This window comes from Liolophura sinensis, chromosome 7 (assembly GCF_032854445.1).
Source record: "Liolophura sinensis isolate JHLJ2023 chromosome 7, CUHK_Ljap_v2, whole genome shotgun sequence".
NCBI classification, from domain to species: domain Eukaryota; kingdom Metazoa; phylum Mollusca; class Polyplacophora; order Chitonida; family Chitonidae; genus Liolophura; species Liolophura sinensis.
This window is the reverse complement of record NC_088301.1, coordinates 22,348,741-22,366,842: the sequence shown is the minus strand read 5'-3', so window position 1 is coordinate 22,366,842 and position 18,102 is coordinate 22,348,741. Positions and strand designations below refer to the sequence as shown.

Sequence of the window (18,102 nt, the reverse complement as noted above, 5' to 3'; positions counted from 1 at the left end):
TACTTACCTCCATACTTATTTTTTCCAGTTATGTCATGACTCACGGGCCATATGAATTGGTGGGTTCCAACGGAAGTCCAATGTATTGAAGCCGTCGTCCACTTATCGTCGTTTTTACCGCGGATACGAACAGACTCTGTAAGTACCAGGTGAACGACGTAACCAACGCTTGATTAGACTTGATAGAGACACAGACGAGAATGTAACGTCGTTATGAGATTATGACGAGATTACCGAGATATTTTGTTGGAAACCGGACAGAAACTGTGCATAGTCTACTCACTTTAAGGAGTTATATGCTGCCATGGAATCAATCCATTTCCACAAATTATATGTTATGTATAGTATAGTATATTTATTTGTTTAGCTCCCGCTCTGTGTGAACTTATGGACAGCATTCGTATAGATGGACTTCGATTATCATCTGCTCACATCACGCGAAGTCTCGCGGGATATATGCCAGGAGCAATATATAACCGGCGATATATACAGACTTAATAACTCAAGGTGCGATAGAACATTACACGTGGGGCTCTGGTTTGCGGCTTTTAAAATAACAACAAATAAAACCCGTGTTTTAGTGCCAGAAATGAGTGCATGCCATAGTCGGCAATAGTGAATAATTTACAACATATCACTGAGCCTCGTCGGAGCTGCAGTCGTATATTAAATGTGAGGGCTGTGGCTATAGTTGTGCGTATGGCTGTTCCATTATCATCAAAAAGATTAAACGTTACCAGATCTTGAGGGATCGGTCTAATAGTATACTGGAAGGCCATGCAGTCACTAAAATAGCACAACATAATTATGCCCCACTTCCATTTTTCAGCGATAAAACCCACAGGAGTGCTGACAGCGACATTTTAGTGTTAACCGCCACCGCCTCTCTCTATATATATGTATATTACAGTGACAGTTACGCATACACGGTCATGTGACAACGTTATATCTCGGTGTCAGCTCTAATCCTGTATTTATTTATATGATTGTTGTTCAACGCCTTAACCGGTTTTAGTATGACTGCATGTTTATGACAATTTGAGGAAAACAAAAAAGCAACAGTAGTTACAATTAATGTTTGCAATGAAAATCTCGATGTAATAAATAAATTCCCAAACTAACGCATGTAGGGGAGTCGGGGTGGGGAAGAGATGGGTTGTATATCATCGGCGAGATAAACAGGGGCGCAACCATTTGCAGGCTGGTTAATGTCAATGGGTACCGGTGTCATTGTGAAAAAAATTATGGGTGGTGGGATGCCAAAATTTCTACATTTTTTCCCCAAATTTCAATTTAGGTATGTCGATATTTCAAATTCCTTATGTCCATCGATATTTCGATTTTTCTCTCGAAATTTCAGCTTTGTTTTCTTGTATTTTTTTATTTATTTATTTGATTGGTGTTTTAAGCGGTACTCAGTAATATTTCACTTATACAACGGCGGCCAGCATTATGGTGGGAGAAAACCAGGCAGAGGCTGGGGGAAACCCACGACCATCCTTAGCTTTCTAGTAGACCTTGTCATGTACGGCCGAAGAGGAAGCCAACATGAGCTGAAACTCACAACGATCCCATTGGTGAGAGGTTCGTGGATCATTGCGCCGCACTGTCATGCTAACCACCTCGGCCACGGAGGCCCCCTTTTGTCTCTTGTAAGCTGTGACTTGATGGGTAAACTGACTTTGTACATGTATATGCAACACAGATTACAGTGGTTTTATTTGAGTGTAACGCCTAGGAAATCCGAAAGATTATTATAAGTATTGGTTTAGTGTTGGCCTACTCATAGATAAAATAACTAAACGCTCTTCTAACAGAAAGAGAAGAACACAGCTCTACCCCAGATAAAGAATATCATACGTAGCTCATACATCGTCATTATCGGATGTGGTAGACCTTAATGCAAAGGAATTTAGACGTATCATTTAGAGCCGACGTCATATAATTGAAATATTCCTGAGTACGGCGTAAAACACCAATCAAATAAATAGATAAATAGTGGAAAGTGGAGATGTCGACATAAGAAAGTCAAAATTACGAATTTCTAATGTCGAAACCAAGGCCTGATCCTATTTTATTGGTTTTGGATTCTTTATGAAATGTGATAACTCAGTATGTTGATTAATTCCTGACCAGTACATAAAGTCTGAAAATGCCAAATAACATCACTGCGTTTTTTTAAACGTAATTCTTCTTAAGCCATTGTGCTAGGGGCGTATAAGTTGATAGTATAATGTGAAAGTTGTTTTAAGCCGCGTGATACCAAGTTTGAACGTCATCCAGAGTGGAACGCACATATAAGTCCTCGCTGTAAGCCTGCGCGACAAACCAATTCAACTTGGTCTTTGATAACGACTAATTCTCCAATGCAGACATCACCGGGACGGCCATTTGTTAAAGTAATTATTACTGGTCAAAGCAAACATTTCCAAAATCTGTTTCCAACGAAGACTATTGTCCACTGGCTTGACGTTAATACAGTTAGCCGCTAGACTGTGGTCGCGTTACACGTTGTGCAAGCGCTGGTGTTGTGTTCTGTTTACATCGAAGTCATCTGATTGTGGCCTCTGAGTCAGAACTACCAGCACTCTGGTGAATTAATGTTCATTATCACCGTCCATCCGAGGGCATAGATCCTCCGATCATAAAAGTGTGAATGGCCAAAGGGCGAGTTTTATCAGTGATCGAGGGCCAGCTCTGTCCTGGGCAGCACGCCAGCATAGGTCGATACTCTCCTCACACGCGAGATCTGAACACGACCTTTACCACACAAATTGTTATTCCTGACTGAGTGATTGATTGAACTTTGTCACACAAATTGTTATTCCTGACTGAGTGCTTGATTGGCGGATGTTTAACACCATGCAGACTCAAATATTTTTTCACTTATACGAGGAAGGACATGCTGTTTTACGGGTGGAGGAAATCGGTGTTCCCGGAGTAAACCATCTACATTCGGCAAGTTACTGCTCAACTTTCTCTTGTGCGCATTTTGTTTTTTTTTATTCTAAATTAGGAGGAAGGACTGCATGTTGGAGTTAAGTGACATTAATCTATAAAATGTATATATATTTTATGAATCTATGTGTCGAAACAGACATTCGTATACCAGCCGTCAACCAATGCCAGGTTAATAATCGCAAGACCAGTTCCCAAAACGACGTATAACACAAACCAACAAAGAAATAATAAGGTATATAAAGCACCAAAATAAGACGGATCATGCAAAGAGAAGCAGTCCACAGTTTTCAGTGATGTTGGAAAGACTCAAAGTATGTTCTAGCCGACGGAATGAAATCAGCATTCAAATCGTGTACCATGCTAGAATATCAACTGTCGATAACAAAATATGTATCTCAGTTGCGCTTTGATTGCAGCTATTCATATATCCAGCGTGACGATCTAATTCAGTACGATGAATATACTGTACGATAAATATATAGCACCGGGTTAAGCTGAACTAGACACAATCATGAAGCCAGAGATTCTGAGCGCTCTGTGCATATTTATTTACAAGAGAATTATACCCATTGTAAAACTTAAGAAACTTGGAGTGAAGGCGTTTGATGGAATAACATAGACACACTAGTTTTTGCAGTAATAACTTGTGACGTTGATTGAACTCGTTACACAACACGCAGAATTTAACAAACGTTACAAGGCGAGACATGTACAAGCCATATACAGGAACCTTCGGTTGTCCAAGTAAGGAAACCGTTTTGGTCTGTACAAATGTATGTCCAGATAAGATGTACCATCTGAAGAGTTTGTGGTTTCATTTAAATCCAGCTAAGGTGGGTAAATATCTGTCACAACCTTTGCTATATATGGATTGTTTAAAGCCATCAGATCATCAATATACCGTTTAATGAATGTAAAAGATCGGGCCTGCTGATGATCACTCTTTTATATCTTCTGCATATAGTCTTATTCATATGAGAACAGGTGTAGGTCGGCCAAAAGGGGGGCACAATTTGTACCCATCGGAATACCTATGCACTTTTGATATATGGTTTCCCCGAATATCACATAGATGTTATTAATGAGAAATTCAAGCAACTCAGTGAACATTGAAACGTCCCATGAATTTCAACTCTTGTACGCAGTGGAACTGAAGAAGGATTCGTGCCTCCGGTGACCGTTTTTATTGAACACCGAAAGAATTAGTGATGAAATTCTATCTGTTAAATCTGTTTGGGGAGCAGTAGTATATAATCCAACCTATATACATATAATAGTTATGTGTCTATGTGTTCAATGCATTTCGTTACTAGATACCGTATGACAATAGCTATGGTTAAAACGGAACAAAGGTCAAAAGCGCAATGACTGTGGGGGTAAGTCAAAAGGCTGGCTGTAGGCCACAGGGCTATATATTCCCCTATAAAAACAGTGTGTTCAACGTGAAGGCGTGTATATATACGAGTACATGATCATGCAGAAATATCTTTCTCAAGCTTAAAGTTTAGTGGACATGCTGGCCGAGAAAAGTTTGGTCACACAAGTACCGATAACCAACATTGTTTTAGTCGACAGATACTAGTGACCCAAACAGTTATGTTCAAAGGCTTTTTTCTTTTGAAAAAGTTGTTCTTGGTCAGTTAACATTTTTCATTATTTCTCCCCATTTCATTAGATAATAACCCGACAAACATACTTATGTATAATCAACTTGTAAATGTATTCTGGGATTTTTTTCAGTGAATTTTTAGTCCATGTGCAATCAAGATCCAAATGCTCTTATGGAAGTCTTTGTTTCGAAGTCTAGCAGAACCCTCCACTATATGTGACCCACTCCTATCCCGGCTAAATTTCTCTTATTGTGTTTTACGTCGTACTCAAGAAGAATATTTTACTTGTATGATGGTGGCCAGCACTGGCGGGAACTGGATTCGAGTTTGCGACCTCACTGGCGCTGGTTACAAATCGGTTGAGACCAGAATGACACACTGGTCGACCCTATTTACTAGCAAAACAGGATCGCATCTCATTCACTCGTTCTAAATTTACTTTTTTTAAAAACTTTTCTTTGTTCGGTCCAGGCCGAGTTCAAAAGTTTCTTCAGTTTTGAGCATAATCCAAAACTATTTGTGTCAGAGCTTATAAAGAATAAGCCGAATGAGCTGCTGCAATTCTTAGCATTTGTACATCTGCACTGGTAGCTGGCTTTCGCTAAATCTAAACCGTATATGATTTATTACAGGTTTGAGCCAATAGATTTTGGAACACCCGAACCCAGATGGTTGAGTATACGCCTACGTGGAGGAAAGTTTAATGTAACGGCCAGTTCAGTCCGATATTTGACCCCATCTGGCCTATTAGATTTATAAATTTATTTCATTGATTGTTAGTTTCCGCCATATTCAAGAATTTTTCCCTTACGCGATAGCCTCCAATTGCGGAAACTTCCTCTTTTAAAGTCTTAGGTGTGGCTCGATCCAGGATTGACCCTGGATCTACCGTTCCCGAAGCGGATATGACCTTTGTGTGACCAAGATTTCCAGAACAATGGAAGCAAAAACATGATGAAAATTCCCTGTTCAACGATGGAACTGAACATACGTCCCGACATGAAAGGCAAACTCCTTAACAAAGCGACCACATTACTGCTTCATGGCATATTTATTTATATAAACGTCAAGTGTTTATCCTCGTATACTTATTTATCTATCTGATTGTTGTTTAACTCCACATTCAAGAATTTTTGTACTTAAATATATGACGGCGCTCATTTTCATAGGTGGTGGAAACCTGAGTGCCCTACGTACACCACTGTCCTTTGGCAAGTTACTGACAAACTTACCCACATGTGACATACAGATATTGGTGACAGGCACGTGGCCTTTAACAAAAGACAGGCTGTACAAACGGCAAGAGCATCGCCAGAGTTGATTTCTCCAATGCCAAGTACATGCTGTGAGAACAGAGATACCTACAAACCCCTTGTACAAGAGTATCCTCATGTAAGCACTGACGCTGAAGAGTCTGTGCCAGATTATTATTTATGCGTATCTAAGCAGACTCTGGCAGTAAGAAGGCTGAAGACGAACTTTAGTTCAAGAAAGGGGCAGACTAGTGCGCTTAATTGTGTGTTATAAAAAGAGAACTTTTTATAGTTTTCTACTACAGTACATATTTATATGCAACAGATAAAAAATTCTTCACGAGCATAAAACTGAACAAAGAATTAGCCAGCATGGTGGTTTTTGATGTGTACATACAAATGATACATGCATACCTATTAGAAAATAAGCCGGGATGTTAATGACAGCTGGTGATTATGCAAGCCTCGGTTTCATAAATGACTCCTAACAGGTCTGACAACACAGCCATGCAATCACACATATACCCATACATCAACTTCCTCTTACACTTTGCAATGTAAGCTTGCAATCCGGAAAATATGTTTCAATGTAAATGAATTCAACCGATGGTATGAACAGCATCCAGTTTGTCTAACGTGTACGTTCACATGTACATGTACCACTGTAATTATTTTTTTTTTATGAGTGTTGTACACCCTATTGCGGAAAATGATGGTGGTTAGGTTTAAGTGTGGGCAAACAAAATTCCCCTACCACCAATCATCAAGGTACCTAGATCTCATATCTGTTTCATTCTTCCATCTTAACTTATAAAAACACAGATCTGTACCTTTCCATTTACTAACCTGGAACTCGGACCTTTCGCGTGTGCTGTCCTCAAAATGTCAAAGCTCTACGCTACAAAAACATGTTTCCTGTAATCTTTCAGTAATTCTTACTTCATATCACCTAGTCAATAATAAACAATGAATAATAAAGACGTATCTGTTACATCGGCGGCAAGCCAAACTGCGCTAACCGCCATTTTCAATTTGAGAATTTTTGCATTTTTATGAAAATGGAATTTCGGATGCTGTCCAAGTGGGTGCGTCGGTTACATTTGTGTTATTTGCGATGTTATGACCTTTATCATTCCCCCCATAATGAGGTGATATGAATTCACAATTACTTTAAGATCACGGGACACCTCTTTTTGTGGCGTACAGCGTTGGCACTTTGAAGACAGGACCGAGTTCCAGGTTAGTAACTGTAATGGTGCAGAGCGGTTAATGTAGAAGCTAAGCTGGGAACATCGTGAACCGACCTCAGAGGTACAAGGTCCCCTACAATCCAATGACAGGGCGCCCTAACACCTAGTCAACAAGATCCCCTACCACCCAGTCAACAGGGTTATAGTCTCAGATAGCAGGGTCCCATACAATCCAGACGAAGTCCTACGCAATCCAGACAATGCCCCCCTACCACTGGGCTATCCTACCAACCAGCCAAGCTCTCCTACCACCCAGTGAGCAGGGTCCCTTACCACCCAGTTAACAAGGTACGCTACAAACCAGTCGAAGTTCCCAACGTTTTCGGCAAATTTTAGGTAAAAATATTGTGACTTGATGATATGAATGATGGATAATGATACTTCCATAAAATAATATTGACATGCCAACATGCAAATTGTTCCACAACAAAGATTCACAAACGAAAGGAGACACATACGGAGGTGAAGCAGAATCAGCAATGATAAAACAGCTGACAAGAGCATGTACTGAGTCCATGACAGTACGTTACAAATCTATAGTTCATGTCACTGGAAAATGCTTGGATCAGCTTGGATTGTGTCTGTCTGAGTACCTGGTTTTCAAAATGCACTGTAAGTGACAATGACGAATACGCTTCTTGCACAGTCAATGATAATAAAACAACAGGGCTCTGAAAAAATTCACACCAAGAACGATGGAGTGGGTTTCTTTCCTGGCCAGGCTTCTTTGGCATATTTCTTTTTCTTGGGCTCCCGTTGACCCTCTTCCACTGTGAACCTGACCGGTATGTTTTGATTGGCTGTCGGGATCACCGTCTCCTCTTCCAGACTGGGGGCTAGATTGGGCACAGGGAGGCCCAGTTTGGAGGCGATACTGTGGGCCGGGACAGGGTTGGTGCCTGCTGCTGTGGGTAGGTCCCCATATAAACCTTGTGCGTAAGAAAAACTTTGCAGTCTTTTGGTAATATTGTCCGTCATGGAAGCTGAGGGAATACCATGTTCTATTTTCGGCCTCTGTAATAAAGAAAAAAAAATCAATATAAATATTCATTTGATTGGTGTCAATAGCATGTTATACATTTAATATACAAAAATGTTTACTTTATATTACAACAATTAGGTTTATGGGCAGGCAAACGAACCTTGCCAGGTAGCTGTAAAACCTCTTGACCTAAAGCAGGAGCCAAACAAACAATAGCTGGATTTGAACTTTAGAATGAGGGCTAGAAGACAGTTTCACAATCTTTAAACCCTGTTAACATCACATGCATTCCTTACAGCATGTTCCTCCCATATTTCTGTATATATTAAAAATTTGGTACTAAACAATAACGTGCTCAGTATAATGCTACATCCAGATGACATCAATTGTAAGTTAAATAGTCCACACCAAATTACTTCTGTATGAACAAAGCAGAATTGTTGTCAGTTACAACAGTTCCATATCAACTTACACTTTATAGAAACAACTGCTATTGATTAAAATACTTCCACATAATCTTACCCTCTTTAAAAATAATTGTTTGCCTGTCAAAATAGTTCCACATGAACTCACCTTTGTAGGAATAACTCTTTGTTACAATAATTCCATATCATATTTAAATACATTTGTATTAAAAAATAACTGTTTGTCTGTGACCCACCTCAACCCACCTTTGTAGGAATATCACTTGCATGTTACAATAGTTCCACGTCAATTTACCTTTGCAGGAAGTTACCTTTGTTACAATAATTCCATATCATATTTAAATACCTTTGTATTAAAGTGGAAGACAGCACCTGACTAATGTCTTAGTCCACTGAAAGACTACCAATCAAACTACCTCTAACCAGCATTAAATATTTTTTTTAGATCTTTTTAAACTAAGTAAAAGTTCAGTGAAATTCCGTCTTCACAAATCTTTAGCACGTCTTCATTATCAAGAGCAAGATGACGTCACGTTTACTCTAGCTCTCTGACGAGGAAGGTACTTTTTGTATTATAGTCTAATCAGTAGCCTGTGGCTGATAAAGGTTGTGGACTTTAGCGTTTTCTAGGAAATTGGATATACTGGAAGAATATTTCTTCCACTGCTTGAACTGTTGATACAGAAGTCCTACTCTATCATTTACAAGGAACTCCAGCCACTTCTTTTAAATAGCCTAGCTACAGATGCACGGAATGGGTATTCCTGGTTCAGGTCATAGCCTCCAGAGGGATTATGCTGATGATTTTGACCCGTAATAAATCTTTACAAAATTTACTTGCACAACAGGACTGTTGCACAACTAGATTCATCCTTAAATCTGAAACAAATCGAAACAAACCTAAACACCACTGATCTGGGCATTCGACTGTTGATGGATTTTATGCTTCAACTTTGCAACCGTGGCTTAAAGATGAAAGCAGTGCTGACTTAGTTGTGGTTGAATATTACACGGCTTTTAAATCATCTGATTTTACAACTGTGATGGTCCATAAATCTAAATGATACTGACCTGCTCTAAAACACTTTGTGAAATGGCCCTTCGGTTGCATGAAACTAAATCATTGTAAATGATCCCAAAATGATGTCTTATTCAGTGGTTGTGTGTTATCATATGTCACTTCAATAAGTGAATGGGTAAAGGCTACTTCACAGTTTAGGTCACGTAATCTGACAGCAACATGTTTGATTGGATAAAATTCTCAAGATGGCTGCCGCGACTCATACCAGCCATTTGTGCAGCACTGTCATTTTGTTCCACATGTTCCACAAGTGAAATCTTATTAAAATAATAACATGATAGGTTTTAAAAAGCTTGAGTATCCTGCTTTCGATTCAAATATGTTTTTAGCCAGGTACCGTCTTGTCTAAAGAACAACAGTTTGTTTGTTACAATAGTTCCACAATGATTCAACTGACCTTTGTAGGAACAAAACTGCTTGTTTATTTAACCGTTCCACATAAACTTCACTTTGTAAGAGTAACTGCTTGCACGTTACAATAATTCCATACCAGCTTACCTTTGTAGGAGTACTGTTTGTTCCAATAATATCCATTAGAATAACTGACTGTTACAACAATTCCTCATCAACTTACCTTTGTAGGAATAACTGTTGTCTGAACAAGATTTCTGAAGCGACCAATGGATGGGTCAATATCCTCTGTAAAAATCATGACATGAACAATGTTTCATTGAAGATAAACAGGTCAAGAAAAAAATGAAAAACTGAAGGTGTAAAAAAAACAAAACTCAAAAGTTATCTCATGATCATAGTCATATGGCCAGACCAATTTCAATTGCTTTTTTTTATGGGCAAAATACAACTTTTTGAATGTCAGAAGGAGGTCTCAAAATAGAAATAAAACTTGAAAATCCTGTAATTTGCAGGCACTCTGGACCATCCCTGGTCCAGGTTTCTGGTTGAAGATTATATTAACATGATCAGTCTTGAAGAACTATTGAAGAACCCATGAAAGCTTCAAGATCGGACAAAATAAAAGGGTGAATTTTCAGCTTTATTTTTATTGCATTTTTGGATTTTCAGAGTTGAATCCCCCAAAAAACATCAAATAAAATTGGTGTTGCTTAAAGTGAATTCTGTAAGGTATTGATTTCTTCTTTTCAGAAATCATGATCACAAAATCATTGGCTCATACACATATACCAAAGTATTTTAACTAAACAGGAGGAAGTCCAGATGTCACATGACAAATCACATGACATGGTTACACCACGCTCACCTGGATTAATCACCTCCTCCTCATCGTTAAACGACACGTGACTATTTCTCCGTTTTCTCTTCAGTGGACCTGGCGTTGAGACGTCTGCCAGCTCCACAAGGGAGGCAACTCTACGATTGTGTGCTGTGTTAAACTCTGTCAGATTCTGAAATACAAGTCTCAATCACTGAAGTATTTATTGGTGGCCAACCTTCACTAGATGTGTTCATACTATATTCACACATGAAAAGAAAAGAATGTTGCTGAAAATAAAAACTCAGTATTAGCTGGCACAGCATGGTTGTGGTATGGCTTCAATACCTCACCTGGGCCGATACAACAAAGGCATTTCTGACTTCAAAATTTACTTTTTCCAGTTTTTGGTACTGGCACTGAAAGATGAAGTTTGGATACATTTGATTTAAGATAACACTGATTAGTAGGCCAAATTTTGAGTTTATAAAACCTAAAAATAAGCTTTAAAATCATATTTCAAATACTGACTTAGGCCTGAAAAGGCTTTGTGGAATCAATTCCTGGTTACTTCACTTCTTGTGAGGAACAAGACCCTCAAATCACAAAACTACAGCCTTCTACTTCAAACTTACAGGTAAAGAAAACCTTAAAATGAAGTATGTATCAGATAATAGACCATTAAAAACTGTCCAGGAAAACAGCTGGACTTATTTATTTATTTTTTTTTTTACACTTTTTGCTTAACCTGGTAAAATGCATTTGAATATTTTGTTCTATGGTGACCTTCTCTAACCAAAATAGGGACAGTGATGTCACATAAGGTTTTCGCCGATTTGACCTTGAAATGAATTATTCGGGTAGAAAGTATAGATGTGGCGTAACTGATACCTTCTGGGTCACAACAGACTCCAACCCAACAATCCAACTCTAACTGCTGTCAGGTACCCAATGAAGGGTGCGCCAATCAAAGACATAAATAAATACTACAAAGCTTTATACAGACTTGCTTTTCCATACAGAGCACTCCAAAAATGGCACAATATTAAAAAATTATTAAGTTGCAGTATGACAAAAGATCACAAAGCATATGTATATCTGGCATGTATTCATGATATGTCTATAAATGCAAGAGAGGTACATAGCTTGGGCCTGATATGAAAAAAGCAATTTGTAAATAAAAATGAAAGTTGATATAACTGGTTTTATTTTCCTACAAGATCAACAGAATAAACCCAGCCAAATTTTTTAAACACGTCATAAAAAGATGAAACAAATCAAGCTGTTTTATGCTTTAACTGCTCAAATTTTTTCTCTCCACAGATTTTGCGATTACTAAAAGAATGAGTGTCAGTTGTCAAACTTACTTACTGACCGAGTAAGTGAGTGAGTTCTTGGGGTTTAACGTGGTGCTCAACAATTTTTCAGTCATGACGACAAAGGAATCCTTAGAATGCACGTAATGTGCCTCCTTGTTGCAGGACGGATTTCCATCGCTCTTTTATCTAGTGCTGCTTCACTGAGATGACTTACCAAAGGTAAGTAAGCCGCCCCGCCCGAGCCATATCCCCTATCCCCTTCACGCCGAACGCCAAGTGAGGAAATTACAACTTCCTCTTTTAAAGTCTTAGGTGTGACACGACCCAGGATTAATCCCGGATCTACTGCTCCCGAAGCGGGCGCTCTACCAACTGTGCCATCCGGCCCGGTGCTTACTGCAAAGCAGGACCTCTGACTACGCATACACCATACCCAACTACTACTCCGTGACTGTGCACGTCTACTTACATCAAGTTCTGGTTCTGTATCGGGTAAGCCCAACAGCTTGCGGTCGATCTCTTCGCCTTTCCTCTCCTTCTCTTCAGCAAGTGAACCAGAGAGAGACTGAGGTCGCTCACGGATGATGTAAATGCGCGTGGATGCACCAAAATGTATTTCACTGTCAATGGGGACCTGCTGAGGTTTACGACTTTCCAATCGGATGTGACCAATGTGAGTGCCGTGAGCTGGAAAACAAATGCACACATGCTGCATTTCAGTATCTTTTCTCTCAGTGCTTTACGGTTGCAATATGGCTATTTTAATTATCACTTTATTTTATTGGAATTAAATGCCATTTGTTATTAAAGCACTGCACAATCTACCTTGTGTCCAGGGACTGATATTTCACCTCATTCCCAATTGTCTGTTTCCCAATTTCCAGGCACAAATGTCCCAATTTGGAACTGATTTCCGGAATGTAAATACTTTCAGATACGCACACTTGTCTTATACTGTTTTAACACTGCTGGTAACGTATAATTTGAGAGGTGAAGATCTGTTTTTCTTGAATTTAGTTTAAAATAACTTAAATATGCATTTAAACGTTTCAATTCAAGGTATTAAAGACATGGAGGTTACAGTACTAGTTAACTGGAAAGTACACACAAAAATCACAGCTTTCTGCATATCCTTTTTCACAAAATATGCCGTTTTGCACTAAAATTTGCCCACAAGCCCAAAATCTGTGGATTATGCTCTGTACTTTCAGTGCAATTTATGCACATTTTTGGAGACAAAAATTGCATTGGTTGGATTCACCAATTTCAGGGCTTCGCAAAAAGTATAATTTTATCAGTCTACACAAAATAATACCAACAGAATATATCTGAAAAAAAACCCTTGCAAACATGCGAAAAGATTGAATAATTACAGTATGTTAGATTGGTGGTCAGGTTTATGAGTGCAGGAAAATGGTGTGCCCAATATCAGGTACCTGACAAATCTACTGACTTAAAGCCACATCAGAACTAGCCATAACCTGCAATCTGATTGGTCAGGGGCCAATCATGTGCAGAGAGTTTGGCTGACTGAACCAATGAACAACCTTGTTTGTCTCATGTGAACTTTCTCTGCTTTATGTTTGCATTGGGCGTATTAGTCTGTTTCTTCATACACTTTTTTTCAACAAAATTCACTTCATAAAAAGTTGAAAATCAGGATTTTGAGGAAATTATACTGCTTAATCTGCACCTAATTTCACACTTTTCACACAAAAACTGTCAATAAATATGATAACTACAAGTATAGTGCTCCACAGGAATATTTGGATATGGTTGCATTTACATTTTCCACATAAGAAGTTGTCATTTTCCACCACTGCTAGTCATGGAAATGTTAATTATGGTATATAAAACAAAGAACTTTTTTCTTCATATTATTTTCATATCCTTCTTTATTTCCTTTGAAACCATAATCTTTGTTTTAGAGTTTCTTTGCATCTATCCTTTAAAAGATGCAGCAGGAGCTCTATTCCAACATGCAATGCATTAAAATGATGAAGGACCAGTTGCCTCATGGTATAATCCTTCAGAGAATTTGGCCAGCAAGTGATGGGTAAAAAGGGTTAAGCCACTCAACACTGTGCTTATCATTCAGGGGGCAAAATCTTTGATATTTTGAGCTCTTCAGACTTATGCCTTCGACAAAACTGAGGTCATCCGATGTGATTTAAAGGGGTAAAATACACAAAATTTCAATTAAAACCATAGTAACACAACACGAAAGTGTATAAATTACAATAAAACAATCATTTGTGAGTCTGAAATAATGAATATTTGCATGATTCATAGTCATCTTTGTGATGACCTGGACAGAATTTGAGGTCATGATTTTTATTTTGAGATCATATATCTTTGATCTTTGTGAATGACCTTGACCCTTTGTCATGTGTTATCTTTCACCCTTTAACTCAAGCGATAATTATAACTACATACTGCTTCAGATTTAAATTCATACATGGATTCAACGATATTAATGAACTTGTCAAGGTATCTCAAAATTTCAAATATTACTCAAGTTTTTGATCTTTATCAAATGATAAATACATTTGACATTTACACTGACATGCCTTGATTTCTTTATTATTAACAACTACATGTCAAACTTCACTGTGCAGTAAACCATGTGTGTAATAGTACAATTACTTACTGCTGCCCAGGTCTATGATGAATGGTCTTGACAGGTGTTTATGCCACACTAATGCTGCGTGAACACGTGAACAGGATGCGTGATCAATCACAAAGTCACACATGATTTTGTTGCGGCCGAAGAAGTAACATTTTTTCTCGTCAATCATCAATTTCTGAAAAGGGAAATGATAACTGGAATGTGAGAAAATTTATTTAGAGGGAAAGTAAGGGAAGTAACTCTGTTGCAGACCAACACATATATTAAAGGACTAGTAACAACCAAGTTTATAGAGAGTATGTTTAATGCAGGTTATTCTGGTCTGTGACAGAACAGAATGTCCAGTCCATCAATAACAACCTGTTCTCTTATGTCTGGTGGCTGACGGAAATGAGGCTCAGATATTACTGTAGCACGTGTTGTATGTCAGGAGTCCCAAATGATGATTGCTCCCTGATTAATTAGTACCAGGCTTACCCTGGCAAATCATAACATCCCAACTCTGTTCATGTGCACTACCCGCAGTATTATTAACCATCATCCACCATGAACAGCAGAAGATCTGATCTGGTATTATTTCGGCTTTATATTGCCAGGGGCAGACTTCAACAAAATTCAAGAAAATGGACAACTCACATTGTTATTAAACAAGCAATTGTATTAAAATACTATTTTGTATTTTAAAACTGAAATACATGTTACTCGTACATGTACTTGTTAAAATTCAAATTAATCAGAATTCAACTTGAGAAAACCCTATAAAGATTAACTATATTTCTTTATTTGAACGATGTTTTACGCCTTGCCCAAGAATTTTTCACACATGACGATGACCAGCATTTATACGGTGGAAGGATAATAACTTCGCTTTGAAGACTATAAAACTTTCTGCAGGCCAAAATTCATGCATAAAATATTAATAAGCATACACGTGCTTTTCACCTGTTGCTATGCTAACTTATTGTTTTACTCCGTACTCAAGAATATTTCACTCATACGACAGTGGCCAGCATTATGGTGGGAGGAAAGCTGGCAAAGCCCGGCAGAAACCCACGACCCTCTGAAGGTTGCTGACAGATCTTCCCACGAATGTCCAGACAGAAAGCTAGCATGAGCTGGACTTGAACTCACAGTGACCATATTGGTGAGACGCCCCTGGGTCAATGCACTGTGCTGGCACACTATCCATCTCAAAGGCCCCATTCTGTGCTAACTAAAAATAAAGCACACAATCACACCTGCAACTAATCAGACAAAGTTGTAACAACTACATCTGGGTGTACATTTTTTCGCGTCCATTGTCAGCTTGTGAAAAGGGAAATAACTCAACTGGAATTTTAGATAACGACAGGGTGTACAAAAACTGATCACTTATAACAGGCATACTAACTGGGAAGTAACTATTTTGCTGACCAAAACAACTATTAAAGGACAAGTAACAACCAAATTATCACAGTTTACCATGGGTAATGCAGGTTTCTGGTTTGTGACAACAGAATATGTCCAGCCCATCAATAACAACCAGTTCTCTTGTGCCTGGATGCCGATAGAAATGAGGCTCAGATATTACTGTAGCACATCTTGTATGTCAGGAGTCTCAACAGCTGATTGCTCCGTGATTAACCGGTACCTGGTTAACCCTGGCAAATCATGAAATCCCAACTCTGTTCTTGTGCGTTACATCAAAAATTATTCTCACAAGAAATTAATCAAACTTTACAAATACTTCAGTGGCCTTATCAGTTGGATGAATCAGTCAGAATCAAGTCACCTGAAAAATGCTAAACTAGGTGAAATGCAGTAATCTATTAAAACTTAAAACTTGAAAGACAGTGGACAAATCTCAATGTTAAGAAGCAATTGCATTAAAATCATGTATATCTTCTACTGTATTGTATTTTAAAACCGAAATACAAGTGGCTGTTAAGTGTCAAGTACATCAGCTTTCAACCTCAGTGACCAAAACAAATATGTGCACTGATGTAGACATACAAAGGGAAGCAACTCTCTTGCAGTCACGACCAGTAACATGCAACTCATCATTGTTATGATTAATGCATGTTTTTCTGGTTTGTAACATGACCTCACACATGACCCTGTGTGATATGATGTAGATATAAACAACAGATCTGTAAGTTGTGCTCCTACCTGAATCATTTTGCCATCCTTGAGCACATCTAAATGAAGACCTGCTGGGGGTTTCCCAGCCCTGAGGACATAAAACACAAATATCATTTTAGTAATAAATCACATTCAACACTCAAGAGTACTGAAGTGTACATTCTCATTGGCTCAACCATTTTTTTCCTGTGAATATAAAATAAACCTGTCCAGATCTAAATGCATATCACGATGTTGTCTCCTTTATGCAGACCAGTATAAAACTGAGACACATGTATTCATAGGTGTGCATAACTCTTACGCATGCAATGTCACAAATGCTATAACATCGTAGCATGATCACACAAGGCTTTTGACCATTTGATAGCAGATCACTTTATTCTAAATAAATAACAAGTAATTCAAAACTAGGCACACTAGCCCTTTTATTTTTGTGAAGATAAGATCTTGCAATCTTGTATCTTGTAAGATCTTGTATCGTGCCAAAGACATCAGATGTGACATCCCAAACAGTCCCAAACAGAGGTCAAAAAGTTTTGTCTCTTTGCTCTAGCCTCCCTGTGCTGAGTGCCAAGTCAGGCAGCAACAAGTACCACTTTAGAAGTCTTTGGTATGACAACAGTCACTCAGGCATAAGAGTAAAACTAGCTATTTAGGGGCGTTGTTGTTGTTTCCTCTCTACATATTTAATTCCTTGGTTCAAAACGTATATACAATCACATTACTTATGGAAGCATAATAGCAATAGTGTGCAGTTAATAGAAACTCAACTGATCAATCAGATCCTATGCAACAGCAAGATACAACAACACAATGTGTCAACACTGTCTGTGGGTTTGTAAATTATGACCGTGTGGGGAACTCAAGTTACAAGACAGCGAGACAGTGCATGTCGTTTTACTTGAGCACCTTTACCTGGCTTTAGCGATAAGATTAAACAGTATGGACGAAAACATTTCTTCATACGTAAATATAGCGACAGGCGGCAACCTAGATTTCATCTCAGTTACTTTCACTTACCACGAGGGAATCTCAAAATTATTAACAAGCGGTTGAGACATGTCTGTTTTGTTAATGTTGTTGTTGTATTCAGCAGGCGATAAAAATTCCAAACCCAGCAAATAAAACCGAAAATGGATCTACGGATCTGTGGTAAAGGATACAGAGTTTAATGGAAGGAGAAATATGGTTACTGCGACAAGAACTCAAGTTATGACGTTTGAAGCCATCAACTGATTAAGTGCCATAAGACTGTAAATAGTTAAACCTCGAAACCATATTAATTCAAGACGCAAATATA

The 18,102-nt window shown here is 38.4% G+C and overlaps 1 protein-coding gene across 1 annotated transcript; it reads right to left on the bottom strand.

Moving 5' to 3' along the window:
• Nucleotides 1-7,291: 7,291 nt before the first annotated feature.
• On the bottom strand, nt 7,292-17,873 carry LOC135471594 (nuclear inhibitor of protein phosphatase 1-like). The gene is made up of 7 exons (XM_064750883.1): nt 17,823-17,873; nt 16,830-16,890; nt 14,703-14,856; nt 12,522-12,739; nt 10,782-10,926; nt 10,137-10,201; nt 7,292-8,088 (listed from the first exon to the last, which is right to left on the bottom strand). Exons 1-7 carry the CDS (start codon nt 17,861-17,863, stop codon nt 7,756-7,758), a joined length of 1,017 nt encoding a protein of 338 aa, XP_064606953.1. The 5' UTR covers nt 17,864-17,873; the 3' UTR covers nt 7,292-7,755.
• Nucleotides 17,874-18,102: the final 229 nt, after the last annotated feature.

Coding starts and splice junctions, on each gene's coding strand:
- LOC135471594 (XM_064750883.1), bottom strand. CDS start 17,863: ATGTCTCAACCGCTTGTTAATAATTTTGAGATTCCCTCGTG. Junction 16,891..17,822: donor AATTTTGAGATTCCCTCGTG/GTAAGTGAAAGT, acceptor TTATGTCCTCAG/GGCTGGGAAACCCCCAGCAG. Junction 12,740..14,702: donor CATCATAGACCTGGGCAGCA/GTAAGTAATTGT, acceptor TTTGTTTTCCAG/CTCACGGCACTCACATTGGT.